Source organism: Theropithecus gelada, chromosome 9, assembly GCF_003255815.1.
Source record: "Theropithecus gelada isolate Dixy chromosome 9, Tgel_1.0, whole genome shotgun sequence".
NCBI classification, from domain to species: domain Eukaryota; kingdom Metazoa; phylum Chordata; class Mammalia; order Primates; family Cercopithecidae; genus Theropithecus; species Theropithecus gelada.
The window spans coordinates 107,172,284-107,187,401 of record NC_037677.1 but is presented as its reverse complement, the minus strand read 5'-3'; the positions used below and the strand labels follow the sequence as shown (position 1 = coordinate 107,187,401).

The following is a 15,118-nucleotide window of genomic DNA, read 5'->3' as shown; positions in this document are numbered from 1 at the left end:
CCCAGGAGTTAGGCTGGAGCCCAGGCAGAGCCAATCATGGGGAGAAGCTGACAACTGCCCCTTCCTTCCTCCACCTATGTAGAGGAAGTTGCTCACAAAGCAAGTCGATTAAACCTACTCATTGAGGGATTTACCTTGGAACTCCCAGGGAATTATCTAGAAGAATTAGTTGCAAGAGTGGAAAGAGGGGTCAGGTAGGCAGGCAGGGCAAATTTTCACCTCATTCACTTCTCCATCCCTTGGCCACTTACCCAGCCTTTTCTGAGTCTGCCACATGCCAGGCACTGGAGGAAGGAGGCTGGCCACAAGCTTGGCACTCAGGCTTACTGGAATCAAGGGCCTTATGCTTTAAGGGACTCTTCGGATCATCTAACTCAGCTCACTCTTCACAGGTGAGAAATCTGAGGTTCAAGTAGAGCTTTTTGCCTAGTGTGATAGGAGTGAAGAGCCCTCAGTGGGCAGATACTCTCACCACCTCCCTATGAGGCCTGCACTAAGGAATTCTCTTGCAAGTTAACTTAGGGAAACCCCTCACTTGGAAAGCAACATTCTGTATCATCATACCTATAGTTGCACCTCCACCACCATCACCCTGTTGTTCATTTAGAAATAAATCCCAGTGAAGCAAGCTGAGTCCCCACCCAAGGGTATTTCCACCTTATCCCAATTCACCAAGAAGAAGTGCTTTTTTCCTTTTCCTATTTTTATTTTACACTATAAAAAACAACAACAACAACAACCAGTAACATACTGTTTTTCTTCACATTCACATGGGTCTTAGAAAATTATTGCCTTTTCCCCTGGAGAAATAACCAACAGACAAAAAGAAAAAATAGTAGTACCACATTGCAAAATCTGCAAATCCCAGAAGTCCACAGCTTGAAGACAACTCCAGGGGCAGGGAGGAAAACAATTGTCACAAGAGACATAAGCACACAGAAGGACAGGAAGCTGAGGAAACCAGTTTTCAACACCACTGACCCAGGATACCCAGCAAGTACCCTTTTCCTCCTGGAATTTACTGCCACCACCTCGAAGGTATGACTTTTTTTGGTCTATGATCTGAAAAACTCTTTTCACAAATGAATAGTTGCTCTGAGAAGAGGTGGAATGAGACAAGTTCAAGTATGAATAAGAATCACGCCAAAGTCCAAGGTCAGTGACGAACCCACGGGAAAAAAAAAAAAAAAAAAAATCCAGAAAAGCCAACATCTTGCTACTTCAACCAACTACCTCACTGGACCCAAGAGGGTATCTACAAAACATTTCAGGGTTCAAATCAGGATGCTGATCATGTCCCTACAAACCCTGTGGGGCTACTTTCCCAACTAGACGGTGATCAGCTTATGCCCTGAAGCAACAGAGACAGACACTGAAACTGCCAAAGTTCAAAAAATAAGGTGGAAATTGTGCTTCCTTCAAAATGAATTGGCTTTATAACTGCCTTTGCTCCTGGTCCAGCAACTTCTTTCTCCCACGTTGCTGCAGGTGTTTATTGCCTTATGCTTGAAATGAAAAGGCGAACTTTGAGGTGCAAGGACTGGGCAGTCCCGAAAGGGCAGGGGTCTGGAAGTACAGTAGTCAGCACATGCTGTGCTCCCGTAATGGCTTGGCCTTCCTTCAGTCCCGAGAACCTACCCCGAGGTCCGTCTGAAGTTCATTTGCAAGCCTGGTGACCACTCACTATCTCACTGGAGCAGCATGACAGAGTGAGGTCTTCAGTATTGCACAGGTATGAAATGTCCATGAGTCTTAAAACCAAAAATCACAGTTGCTCTTGGGGCCGGGCCGATTCCTCCATCCCAGTTTTAGCAGGATGTGGCCGTTGCCACAGGGCTTCTGCTGAGCTCTGAGACTGTTGAGTGGGTAGGCACCGGTGCCAGCACCGAGGCAGGGAATGTGCAGTAGGCACCCTGCATGTCAGGGCTCAGTGTCTGCAAATGGCCTATCAGTGAAGAGCCTGCTGCCTCCCCTTGGCAGGAGGGAGGCTGGGGGTTGGGCGTGGAGGGCAGGATCTCAGATTCGTACTGCAGGAGCTGGCCCATGAAGCCAAAGTTGGGCGAGACCATACTCCTCCTCTGCTTGATGTAATCGAAGGCCTCCTTCAGGCGGAACTGCTTGGTCTTCATGAGGTAAGCCATGCAGATGGTGGGTGAACGGGAGATCCCAGCCTCACAGTGGACCAGGACCTTGCCTCCCTTTTCCCTGACACAGTCTGGAAGGAAGAAAAGATGGTGGGAGTCAGTTGGGATTAGAATCTAAGGGCAATGGCAAAACATAAGAATCAAACACTGGAGTAACCTAGATATGAAACTGTTGTGCCTGCGTTAAGAGCCGTGGCCCTACACTACACTTCTGCCAGTCTTTAATCCCCACTGGTGAGGACAGAGCTTTTGGGATCCCAGCAAAGACTATCCCCAAGTAGGATCTTTATGTTCCTTACAGTGGCTTTATAGTTCCCCAGGATACTTGCAGATTCTGCCTCTGGAGGCGATGGCCCTGGAGAAGTCCCTTCCTGGGGATGCCATCTTAACCTAGGTTCCACTGATGGTTCCAAGAGGGCACTGGAACATCCTTGAAATTGTGCACATTTTTATTGGGCACGCACATTTTTCTAAGGAGAGCATCCCAGGCTCAAAGACTGACTTGGAGAAGCAACTCTTGCCTCTCCAGGTCTGATTCTAAGGGTAACAACCTAACCCCAATCCTGGTAGAGGTCTTCCGGCCTCTCCAGGCACCCTGTCCTGCTGTGCCAGGGCAGGATGCTTGGCTCAGCTCCCAGGGTTCTCACCACCAAACACACAATAAACAGCACATGGCCACTAATTATAGCCCTGGCTAAGTGACGCCTACTAGACGGAGGATATAAATGGCTTTCACAAATTCCATCTTGCTCAACAATGGGAGTTGCTGCTATAAAGCTACCACCATCAGTTAGCATTCTTTAGCTCAATATGACAAAAAGGGGAGGATGCCTCCCTTCCTGCTCTACCCCCCAGCCCTCGCCCCCAGAAAACCAGCTACAACTATTAAAAATGGGAAGGGATGAAAGGTTAAAGATACATACACATCAAATCCACAAAAAATACAGTCTTTCCAATTCCCTCTCTTGCTAGCGAGGAAACAATTACATCACAGGAAGTTAGATGTAGCTGGCACTACGCAGGCTACAGTAAGCAAACACATTTAAGATTTTGAAGGGCCAAAAGAAAAAAAAAGTCATTCCCCTTACCACCCTCCACTTCCCTGCCCCAAGGTCAAAGGATGCAAATCAATCTGCAAAATCTAAAAGGTAAAATTTCTGAGGCATCAGGGAGGAATCCTAGAGTTTCCCCATCTGAACAAAAACCCCACAGGACACCCCAAAGCAGTTCAATAGGGGTGTCCTCCAATTCAGTCTGACTCAAAAGAAACAAAACAGTCTCTTCAAATTAGTTCAAAGGGGTCTGACCCCCAAGTCCCTGGAATTATAGGGTCGGACTCCTATTTCCCTTCACTCCTCTGTTGGCCTCCTTCAAAGTTTAGCTTTTAACTGGCCTAGTGCCACATCCAAGAATGCAAAGGGTCCAGAGTGCATTGCCTCTGGAGCCCGCTCAACACCTCGGGGCCTGCCTTCCACATGGCCCTCTTCCCTTGGAAGGGGTCAGTGTATATTCAGCACATGGCTCACTGGGGAGGCCCAGTCTCTCCTTCCATTAGCAGGGCAATGGAAGGGCCAAAAGAAAAAGCATCCTGTGCTTTCGAAATGCTGTGGGTTTGTGGATTGTGTGTACACAGACACAATACACACACAGGATGGGGAGGGAGGATTCTGAGAACTGGATGGGGGCGTGTTTCATGACCTCATGAAGTAGCTACCCAGGTAATTAAACAACAGGCTGAGAAGGGCAAGGCATTCCCAGGGACAGGGAGAACAAGTCAAGGGTTTCCCACCCTGAACGCATCATTTTGGCTGCCTTTCAGACTCCAAAGGAATGATCTTAGCCCAGAGGCTCAGGGGACAAGCAGGACAGGCTCGGCCTTTTGCCTCTGATGAGTTTCTCGTCAGGGTTTCCTGGGGAGCAGAAATTGTGTGGTGAACAGAGAGCCACCATGTGGCTCAAGGGGGGCCTTTAATTGCTACCTGCACTAAGTAATTATTGCTGTGCTAACACCTGCCTTTCCTCCTCCAACATCCCTTGGAACAAGATACAGAAAATTCATGCGTCAGTTTCAACAACTACATATGTTAAAGAGGAAGATGGGCGCTGGAAAGCGGGGCATGACCACAAGGTTAGAGAGTGGTACTTGCAAATCTGAAACAGAAAAAAGTCAGGGCAGCCTCCTAGCAAGATGGATGGGGGAGAAGATGCCATATGGGAGAACAACCCACGCAACACAGAGCACCTGGAAACCCTAAGGCCATAGCCCTTTCCTGGCAGAAGGACCAGAGGCCAAGGCCTCGGTTTTTAGGTCTATGCAATGGAATAAATAACTGCCTAACAAGAATGCAGAAAGAAGGCAAAAGATGCCAACTTTTCTGTGCATACAGCATGGAGCTTGAGTCAAGTGCTATCTTTAATCCAAAATTAGCTGAAAATGCAAAACAAATTGCCCCAAGCCATTCGCCAAAAGTATGGAAAGCTGCTGGGGGCCCTTGGGGCTCAGTGCGTAAGTAGTGCTCTCTGAATCCTTCTGTCTGCTTTTAAAAATAAACCCAATCTACGTAGAAGCACAGTTAGGGAGGTTCTTTCCCCTGCTTTCCTTGTGTGGAGCATTACGCAGGGATGCGCTCAGCTTCTGCCCAGCTAGAAACAATAACAAAATCGGCAGTGAGTACTGCCATAAAATTATATTAATTCATTTATCTTGCAAATTAAAGCTCCTATTAATGGCAACTTAAATCCTCCCTTCCACCTTTTTGGTAGCTGCATCCCATGTTGGCTCCAACTCTTAGCAGCAGCATATACAAGACACTTTTCTTTCAGTGAAGGTAGCTTCCATCAGGGCATCAAAAGTCAAGAACACATGCCCCAAACGGGCTCCCAAAATAACTGAGGGGGAATGGCTAAACCTACCAATGAAGTCTATTGCTTCTTGAAAGTGGGAGCTAATGTCAGCCGTGTGGCTGTCTTCCACAGGGATCCATTTGTAGTGTAGGTGGGTTGTGCAGGCCTCGGAGGTCCGTCGGGAGACATTCAGCAGGGCTGTGATGTGCAGGTTGGCGAGGAACTCGCACTTGGATGCATGGTAGGCACTTCCAAGGTAGAGGAAGGGAAGGATTTCAACTGGGCCACCCTGGAAGCAGGGACAAAGGACAATCAGGAAATATTGGATTAGCTTGTTCATTTGAGAGAGGAAAAAACAACTCTGACCTATTTGCTGCTTAAGATGGGTGGTTCCCTTTCTGGTTTCCCAGTAGAGTTCAGAGCCAGGGCAGTTCAACTGAGTGTGGGTGGTATCTCCATCCTGGCCAACTCTACCTTACGTGGCTGCCTTGTGACTCAATGACAGCAAAATCCACACAGCAAAGAGTTCACATTTTTGCACACATCAAGGAGGTAGGATATGATGGCATTCTTCCTGTGCTGACAAGGATGAGAAGCCATGTGGTATCATGGGAAATATCTACGGGGCTGTGTTGAAGTTACAGCTGCCCTGAGAGTACCAGGGCAAGCCTCTTTGCCTTGGGACAGTCTCACTTTCTTTACAGCTAAAATGGACCAGGACTCAACATGGTGTGCGTCCTCCTTTACAGCCTTGGCATTTTTTATAGCATATTTTTTTTTTCCCCTTTTTGGAAAGACGGAGTCTTGCTCTGTCACCCAGGCTAGAGTGCAGTGGCACAATCATAGCTCACTGTAATCTTGAATTCCTAGGCTCAAGAGATCCCACCGTCTCAGCCTCCCAAGTAGCTGGGCCTATAGGCATGTACCACCACGTATGGCTAATTTTATAATTTTTTTTTGTAGAGCTGAGTTCTTGCTATGTTGCCTAGAATGGTCTTAAACTCCTGGCCTCAAGCGATCTTCCTACCTCAGCCTCCCAAAATGCTGGGATTATAGGCATGAGCTACCAAGCCTAGCCTATATAGTGTATTTCATCAAACCTAATACACTGTTGATCCTAAGATGCATCCAGGTTTTAGAGATGTTAAAATGCAACTCCACCCCCAACAAAAAAGTATGCTTTTTAGAAATGAAAATAACCACTACCTACTCAGAATCTTTAGATAAAAAATGCTGTCAGGCCACAAGCAGAGGGGCTTCCTCGCCTCTGACCTTCTTCACACGGAGGTTTGTTGGGGGTGCTGGTGAGACCTGCTTACAGAGCCATCCTTTTGGGAGGCTACCCACACCCCAGGTTTCTAGTCAAGGGGGAACCAGAGACCATCCACCTTGAGGCAAAACTAAAATGAACCACTGGTTAGACTCTGGCAGTCTCAGCATTTACAGGGCTCTAAAGGTTGCAGAAAAGTCAGTGATGATTGCAAAAATGGGAGCCCTTAGAGGCTGAGAGGGAAACACAGGGCTGGGTGACAGTGGCTATATCTTTGGGAGCCTTTCCCATGCCAACCATCTGCTTCCTGTGTTTCCATTTCCTGTCCTGGAATAAAAGCGGAATGGAAACTCTCAGCCAGATCCATAACAGGGAAGGGTGCGTGGGACAGGGGCCAGCCACAGGCAATTCTCAATTTACCCCACACCCGGCGTTAGCTTTTTGTTTCCTAAGAACTCAAGTGTTTAAGCAAAGGCCAGTTCAGTCACTTGGAAGAAAATTACAGAGGATTTTACATAAGGTAATAATAACAACTGGTATTTTTATCAGCATCTACTGTGGCTGGCTTCTGGGGGCTTAACCCTTTAGATGTGCCTACATCATACCAATTTCACAAAATCTGTGAGGTAGGTAACATTATTCCCATTTTACAGATGGGCAACTTGAGGCTCAGATGCATTTAATAACTTGTCCAAATCAGAGCTAGTCAGTGATAGAGCTGGGCTGAAACCCAAAACTGATGGTGTAGCATGAGATGCAAGGCCTTGTCTGACTCCATTTCAATAGTGATCAATATGAGAAAGTATTTCAGGTAAAGACAGGAAGGAAAAAATTCCCTTCTTTCCTCTCTTCCTCTAGAGATAAAATGTCCATCTGCATCCCCTCTTCAAAACCTCTCCAAACTTCCATGCATACAGAGCAGCCTTCCTGGTGGCAAAGTGGTGCAACGGTTAAGAACCTGGGCTTGGGCGTCAGACAGCAGAGCTCTTGGGTTAAGTTCCAGAGCTCCATGCTTACTACCTGATGTGATCTTGGACAGCTTCTTTAACCTATGACCTTTGTCTCTAAACAGGGGATAATACCTATCCTCTCTGGATAATTGGTAAGGTGTAAATGGGATAATGAATGCATTAAAACCTGGCACGTTACATAGCTGCCACTGTCACTGGGATTGAAGAATGAACAGAACGTGGCTTCTCTCCACGGGGAAGACACAGGGTTTTAGGCAATCCAAGCAGGTCTAGTCCTGACCTGAGCTGGATCCACTCCCTGGGCATAGCATCCCCACCAGCTAGACATCAGGAAAACAGCAGAGGTGGTACAAAGTTCTTGGGAAAGGAGTCAGAGTTCCAAGTCCAGATTCACGTGGCCACTGATGACTTACGGGTCCCCACCAATGGACACTAACAGGCTCGCCCTTTAAGGAGCAGGCTGGATGGCTGACTCAAGATCTCCTCCTCTCCTGAGTGCCTGGAAATTGCTGATACACCAGACCTGGGATCCATCCAATTTCTTTTGGAGCTTAGCCCAACACACCCCTGAAACTACATTTCTTTCCCTTTTTGAACTTCTGTTTAGACCAAGAGGGAAGAAGCCAAAGGCCTTCAGAAACCCCAAAAGTTAACATGACCTCGCCTGGCTGCTCTAAATGCAGAAGTGTTTCTAAGAAGTAGCATTAGGGGGTTCCCCAGATGAATCTTGAAGACACATCAGGGCCTTCTCACCCCTCACTTGGCCAGAGATGTGCTATGCTTTCACAACATTCTGCCAATTCTTATTTCTCTTTCACTTTCTGAGAAATGGGGGGAAAACATAACCCAAACAAACAAACAAAAGTAGAAATCTAGCGAGGCCAGATGTCCACAGCTTGAAAGCCATGGGTTCGTCATATACTGTAAGGGTGTTTAATAAAGGAAAACAAATCCTAACCCTGGCATCTGGACAAGCTAATAGGCTTCCTGACCAAGGAGCCCGTTCAAGAAAAGGTCGCCTGGCTTTGCTTCGAAGTTTATCCCCAGGGACAGGGTTTTGCTCATGGCAGGGAGCTGGCATTTTAGCATCTAGCAATCTTTCTTCTTATGATTTGGATATGTTCTTGGTTTACGTGAAAAGTTTGAAAGGTTACTCCCACCAGGTCAGGTGTCTAGATTAGAGGCCATGCGGAAAACAGAACAAGGTCCTGAAATAATCAGAACAGGGAGCTGAGAGAAAGGGGTTCTGAGCCTGATGCTGCCTTGAACCAGCTGCAGGACTCTGCAAAATCAAGAATCTCACTTGTCACAGAACACTTCTCTTCCCTTCCATAAAATAAGTAGGCAGGCTTTTATCTCTGGTTTCTGCCAGATTTGGATTCTCACCTGCTTTTTCACTTTCCTGGATGGTACTACGTAACCCCCTTCCACTTTATTTTTCCCTTTAATGAGTTATCACAAAGCACTCATTTTTAGAAGAAACATAAAAACTCACTAGTTTACAGAAACATGAAGCCCTCTAGTATCTTTTGATTTCCTCTGGTTTCAGTATCTGTGGAACTGTAAGCATTAGAACCCCTTAGAGGAGCCTACTTAGCCACCCAAACAGGACTTCCTCTATAGAACCCCCACCAACACCAGTTTCAGTTAAACATACCAACAAGACACACCTTGACAGGTACCGGGATGCTTTGCAGAAACTGCAGAGCGTGGACAATTACAGAGAAAAGCAACACAGGAAGCCTGAAAGTCAACTCTGAAATGTCTTCAGGGAAACCTAGACCAGTATTTCAAAGCTTCTCTGAACCTCCGAAGCCAGATGACAATAATGTAGCTTTCACTTCCCCTTTTCCGCAGAAGCTGCCAAGCATCCTGTGGCTGGTTTGCTCTTGTCAGCTTGTTTGCTGGAAGGAGGCCCATTTACTCTTGGATGGAAACTCAAGCTGGCAAGCAACAGAGGCTCCCTAAAGCCAGGAGATTTTGCCAACACCCTGATCCACAAAAGAACTAACCATCGTTGCAGAGTGGGGAGAGAACAGTCAGGTGCTGAGGAAAGAAGTCAGACAGGAGCCCAGAATACCACTCAGGATACCTCTTCCCCATCATGTACCTGGTCATAAGCTGGCCTGTAGCTGACGTTTACCACTGGTTTTCCACACTGGCTGATGAGGGCTCTCTCATTCTCAATCTTCTCTTGTGAAATGGGTTTTACATCCACGCAACACTCGGGATATTCCGAGTAGAAGGTCTCATATCCCCCTACAAAAACAAACAAAAAGGTGAGACAGATGGTTAGCATCAATTTCTCACCCTGTCAGAAAATACCCATAGTTAATCAATACTCTGAGGGTTACACAGTTAAAAAATAATAATAATAATAAGCCAACACAGATTGTGGTCATTAAAAATTGAGCAAAACCAGGAAACAGATTTAGAACAGAAAGGGACTCTACGCACACACAAACCTCTAAAAAGAACTCCTTCAGAGGCAATGATTAACTTTTTGTGTCTATCAGAAGCAGCTTAAACTGTGAAAAAAAGTATCTAGCATCTGGCAAATATTAACCAAACCCCTCCAGAAAACAAAGGCTATTTTCTCTCTTGTTTATCTAAAAGGAAGGTGTGATTATGCAAAATTTCATTAATTGGCGAGAAGATAGGCTCCTAAAGTGCCTTCTTCCCCAGCCCATCTGCTCTAAGCAGGATTCTAGCTGGTACCTCCTCCATTCATAAGGAAATGGGGGCTGATACGAGGTTTCAACTCAGGGCAGTAAAATAGCCTGGCTTCTCACTCCCAAGGTGCTAAGAACACTGCTGACAATCCTTTCTAGGTCCAATTTGGAGTCATCAATCCAGTTAATTACCTTCTAAATCAACTGAAAGAATAAGGACTTCTGGATTTAATTCTCAGCCCTCCTGAGCAAAAACTGTCTCTGTCCCCTTCGTGACCACTCTATCTTCTTATCCCCACTTTTCCTACTTCTCCTCTACTCCTCCTGCACGCCCCCCTAACCAATCAATAAGTCAACTTATAGCATGTATGACTCTCAGAATCCTTAATATTACATTTACACCTCTCCAAATGGATTTAAGGTAAAAACGACCCTCTGAGGCCGGGCGCGGTGGCTCACGCCTGTAATCCCAGCACTTTGGGAGGCCGAGGTGGGCGGATCACGAGGTCAGGAGATTGAGACCATCCTGGCTAACACAGTGAAACCCCGTCTCTACTAAAAATACAAAAAAATTAGCCGGGTGTGGTGGCGGGCGCCTGTAGTCCCAGCTACTCAGGAGGCTGAGGCAGGAGAATGGCGTGAATCCGGGAGGCGGAGCTTGCAGTGAGCCGAGATCACGCCACTGTACTCCAGCCTGGGCAACAGAGAGAGACTCTGTCTCAAAACAAAAACAAAAACAAAAACAAAACAAAACAAAAAAGCAAACAACCAAAAAACAAAAAAACAAAAAAACAACCCTCTGAGCAAGTCACAGAAACTTGCAAATGTAAGTAAGCCTTCTTGGGCCCATCTGAGTGGGGAAGAACCCTCAGAATGCTGAGGGCTGCCAGGTGCAACAGGCCACCCTTGCTTGGGAAACTCCTTTGCTGGTAACCCAGAGAGCAACCTGAGGCATTTCCCAGGGCCTCCAGAAAGCCCACTCGTCTTTTTCTGGCCTAGAGAATTCACTTGGAGTCAGATCCATTAAACATGCATTCTGAGACCACAAATTTTCCAAAGAACCCCCTTTTTCTTTTGTGACTTTGGGTGTTATGATGCTGGCTTTTTTAAAGCCCTGCAGTAGACAAATGGTTAATGGATTACAAGGCAGTCTCCAACTCCCTCCCAGAAGCTGCAGCCAATTCCTAGAATGAGTCATCCTGCCATTACTGCTTCCTCTCAGCTTGCTGGAACTGCCCTGCCCCCACTTAGTACACCCAGATCTCCTCTGTGGTCACCTCACTAGCAGCCCACTGCGCCTGCCCGTGAGCTCTTGGTCCTCCCCAATGACCATGCTCCCCACCATAACGGGAGGCCACTGCGGAGGTGCAAGGTGGTGCTATAGGCAGTTTAGCTTCCCATGCTCTGCCACAGCCCCTGGGCCCCTTACCTTCCAGCAGTCAAGAGAGAAAGACACAGGCTCACACTGACCCACAGCTTCCTTGGAAGAGGTATCCCTAGTCAGTAAACCACCTGATCACTTCCTGTGCCTAGACCTCAACATTATGGGTTCCAGGAGACAAACAAGGATTTGGATGGGAATTTGGAGTTAAGAATGACCTGGGCCCTCCCAAACTTCAGAATGAAGGTTGGGGAAGAGGAAATCTTCAGGCTACCCCATCTTCTGGCTTTAAATAGATTACTTCAGAGTTGGCTATCGGGAGGACAGATAGGAGGTTCGGGTATGGGTTGGATCCTGCCTGCTGTTGACAAAATTTAGTCCAGGGACAGATAAACAGGGCCCTGCCTCTTCAAGCTGGGATTCAGAGGAATCCTACAGATTAAATGGTCTCAGTCTTTCACCCACTCCCATCAGAGGTGTGGAGAGACAGAACATTCCTCTCTGGTGCCTCACTTAAGTTGCAAAAGCCATGGCAATTCTTAGAGCTACTTCAGCCTTCTTTTGGAATGAGTCTGCTTTCAATCACCACCACATTACCAGGGAACAGAGAGAGCACAGATACTATATATAAATAAGCACTGACCACGCAATTCAGTCATCACCATTTCATTTTAGTGGCTGTTTGGGAGACAGGGGATTATGGAAAGTGTAAAAAGGCATTGACCCTGCCAAGATCTCAGATGCCACCAGATTAAAACCTGAACTCCTATCTGCACATGAGTTAAGTAAAGAAATAAAAATTTTCTGGCAACAATTTAAAGTTTAGTAGTAGTGTTATAAGGGTAGGCATGAAGCAATTTCTACTGAAATTTAACATGCATATAATTCTTGACCTGGCAATTCTCATGATTTACTGAAAGGCACTGCACACACAAGAGCACATGGAGAAGGAGATCTACCCCACTGCTTGGAACAGTGAGGCCGGACGCAACCTAATGGCCATTACAGGAGACCGGTTCAATGTGAAACAGACATGTATGGTCAGATATGGACAAGTCTCCCTGATCTAGGATTACAAGAGGCAAGACAGGAACTATACAAAATCAATCTATTTCTAAGATTCTTATGAAAAATTATCTAAAGGTAAACAAGAAATAGTTGACTGTCTCTGGGGAGTGGAACTGGGTTCTAAGATATGCAGAAGACCCGCTTCTCATCATACGGCCTTCATGCTGTTCAAATTTGTACCTGTGTCATATGTTACCTTCTTTTAAAAAACATTTTAACAGTTTTCCTGAGATGTGAGTCTATAGAGTTGCCTACTTTGTGGCGATAACTTCTAAACTGTCAGCAGGGCCCGCTTAGAGAAGCATGGGGAGCAGAGCGGGGACCAGGAAGGGTCTCCTGGAACCTCTTTCATGCTACTTAGGAGGCATAAACTTTTCCTAAGAACAGGAGACAAAAACCATATTGGGAAGAGAAAGAAATCAGGAGCCGCGCTGAAACCTCTGCAGAGCCAGAAGGCCATCCCTCTATCCCCTGCGGGCTAGGCTGCCAGAAGAAGGACGATTACCATCTACCTCTGTTATCTCTTCAACAGGAAATCAACAGGGGACCAGTCAGCAGGAGGTGCTAGCAGAGAGGGGAACTGTCTCCAGAATCTTCCTGGCCCGGAGTGTGTGAAACTCAAGTTGCATGGCTTTAAAACAGGCTCCTAACTCTCAGCGCCGGCTCCCTGCACCGAGCTCTGATCCCCATCACTGTTACATTCCAAGGTGCCTGCGCCAGGGCTGGCACGGCCTTGGGGCCCTGCTGGGGCTGAGCCCTCATCTCTTCATGTGGGTCAGGTCTCCCCGGGTGTCATTTGAGGTTACAAAGGACTCAAATACAAAGCAGGAGCAGTCATAGGAAGTGACCCAGAAAAAACCGGTGCTTTGGACTTTGAGAGTCAATCACCCACCCACCACTAGAAGCCAAAGTTATCTTCCCGGCAGGTGAAATGGGCAGGCCTGTGGTGGTAGCTCCGGGAGGTGTCAAATCAAAGGCCGCAGAATCTCCACACCACCCTGCCCCCGCGCACCTCTATTTCCTGGCTGGCCGGCTGTAGGCTCGGCTCAGGATGGGTCCCAGGGATAATCCTGGGGCGGAGGAGGGAGGAGGTGAAAAGGGTGGGAAGGATGTGAGCTCCAAACTGAGCTAGAGAAAGATCTAGGAGAGAAGAGGCCGGAGGGAAACAATAAAAAGCAATAAAATGAAATGGAAAAGGAAGGGACTCGCCAGGTCAAAAAGTCAAGAGGGGTCGGTGACGACACAGCTGGCTAGGCGGGAGGAAGGGGGGCACCATGGCGCCACACCATGGGGGAAGGGGTCGCGACCTGCTGATCCCACCAGATCAGTCTATCAGGAAGGCCCCAAGCCCTGACCCCAGCGACAGCGGCGAAGCTCGGGTCTTGAAAGGGGGCTCGTGCCCAGCAAGGGCCGACGGCCCCCAAACTGCTAAGCAGCAGCAACCCCGCAGCATAACCAATTCCACCCAGCCCGGAGGACAGACCGGCTGCCAGGCGCTTTCGAGGAACTCGGGTGGGGAAGAGGGGGAGCTCTGAGTGTTGACATTTGCAGTGCCCTCCCAAGCGCACAACAAGCCCCAGAGTGCAGACTCCGGCAGGTGGTGACTCTCCCGGTCCCAGGGTGTAGGATGGCGCCCCGGCACAGGGAAGGGACCCGGGGGCGCCGGAGGGGCGAGCGTGGCAGGGACCCCGCGCGCTCACCTTTGAGGAAGTAGACCCGCGGGCCGGCGGGCAGACAGGCGAGCAGCGAGGTGAGCACGACACGGGCGGCGCTCTCCTCCCGCAGCTTCTGCCAGTGGCGGCTGCCCTGGTCCAGCACCACCACGGCCGCCACGCCGCCGCCGCCCTCCTGCAGGAGCCGCGCGCGCGCCGCCTCGTCGGGCAGCACGTAGCGCGCTGATACCGCGCCGCCCCGGGCCCGCCGCAGCACCACCGAGTTGAGGTTGACGTTGAGCGAGCCGCGCACGTTCGAGGCGGCGAAAGCCAGGTAGGGCCGGCAGTCGAGCACCACGCAGCGCGCCGCCGCCTCCTTGCGGAGCATCTTGCGCAGCTGGCGCCCGTCGAGCGACGTGACCTTCATGCCGCCGCCGCCGCCGCCGGCCAGCGGCCCCGCGCCGCGCGCCCCGCGGGTGCCCACGGCCAGGATGCCCGCGGGCGAGGCACGGGAGGGCGACCCGCGGGGCTGCGGCCGCGACGGAGCCCGGCGCCCGAGCGGCGGCGCAACTCCGCGTTCTCGCCCCGCGCGCTCGATACCCAGCCCGGCCGCTCGCCGCCACAGAAGCCGGGGATTCCGCCGGCAGCGCAGCGTTTTATGTGAATGAGTGCCGTCCGTGACGCGACTGCCCATATAAGGCCAAATATGGGTGTTTCCCCGCCCCTCGGGCCGTGGCCACGCCCTACCGGGGGCGGGGCAGCGGGGGCGAGGGACTCGCGGGGCGGGTGCCGGCAGTAGAGCAAGAGGAAGTGGAAGGCGCCTCTTCGTTTTCTCCTCCGCGCTGCGCTGAGGGACTCACTCGCGCATCCCCCGCGGCTGCCGGCCGTGTGTCGAGGCGCTCTGGGGCCACAGTGACCCCCGCGGTGCGGACCGAGGAGGAAGCGCCGTGGGAGGCGGGGCGGCGCCGCGCGATCCGGCCTTCGGCTTCACGGACGTGGGCCGAAAACCCGCCCGCGCCGCGCTGAGCAGGTCCGAGGGAGCCGGCCAGGGCCGCAGAGGAGTCCGGAACGGATTCCTGTCGCTACTGAGGTCTGCGCGTGTAAGGGGAGGACGTG

At 49.6% G+C, this 15,118-nt stretch overlaps 1 protein-coding gene across 1 annotated transcript; it reads right to left on the bottom strand.

Annotated features, from left to right (window-relative positions):
• Positions 1 to 682: 682 nt before the first annotated feature.
• DUSP5 (dual specificity phosphatase 5) lies at positions 683 to 14,695 on the bottom strand. Its single transcript, XM_025397593.1, has 4 exons — positions 14,051 to 14,695; positions 9,340 to 9,488; positions 5,058 to 5,277; positions 683 to 2,215 (listed from the first exon to the last, which is right to left on the bottom strand). The coding sequence occupies exons 1-4, from the start codon at positions 14,427 to 14,429 to the stop codon at positions 1,809 to 1,811; spliced, it is 1,155 nt and encodes a 384-aa protein (XP_025253378.1). The 5' UTR covers positions 14,430 to 14,695; the 3' UTR covers positions 683 to 1,808.
• Positions 14,696 to 15,118: the final 423 nt, after the last annotated feature.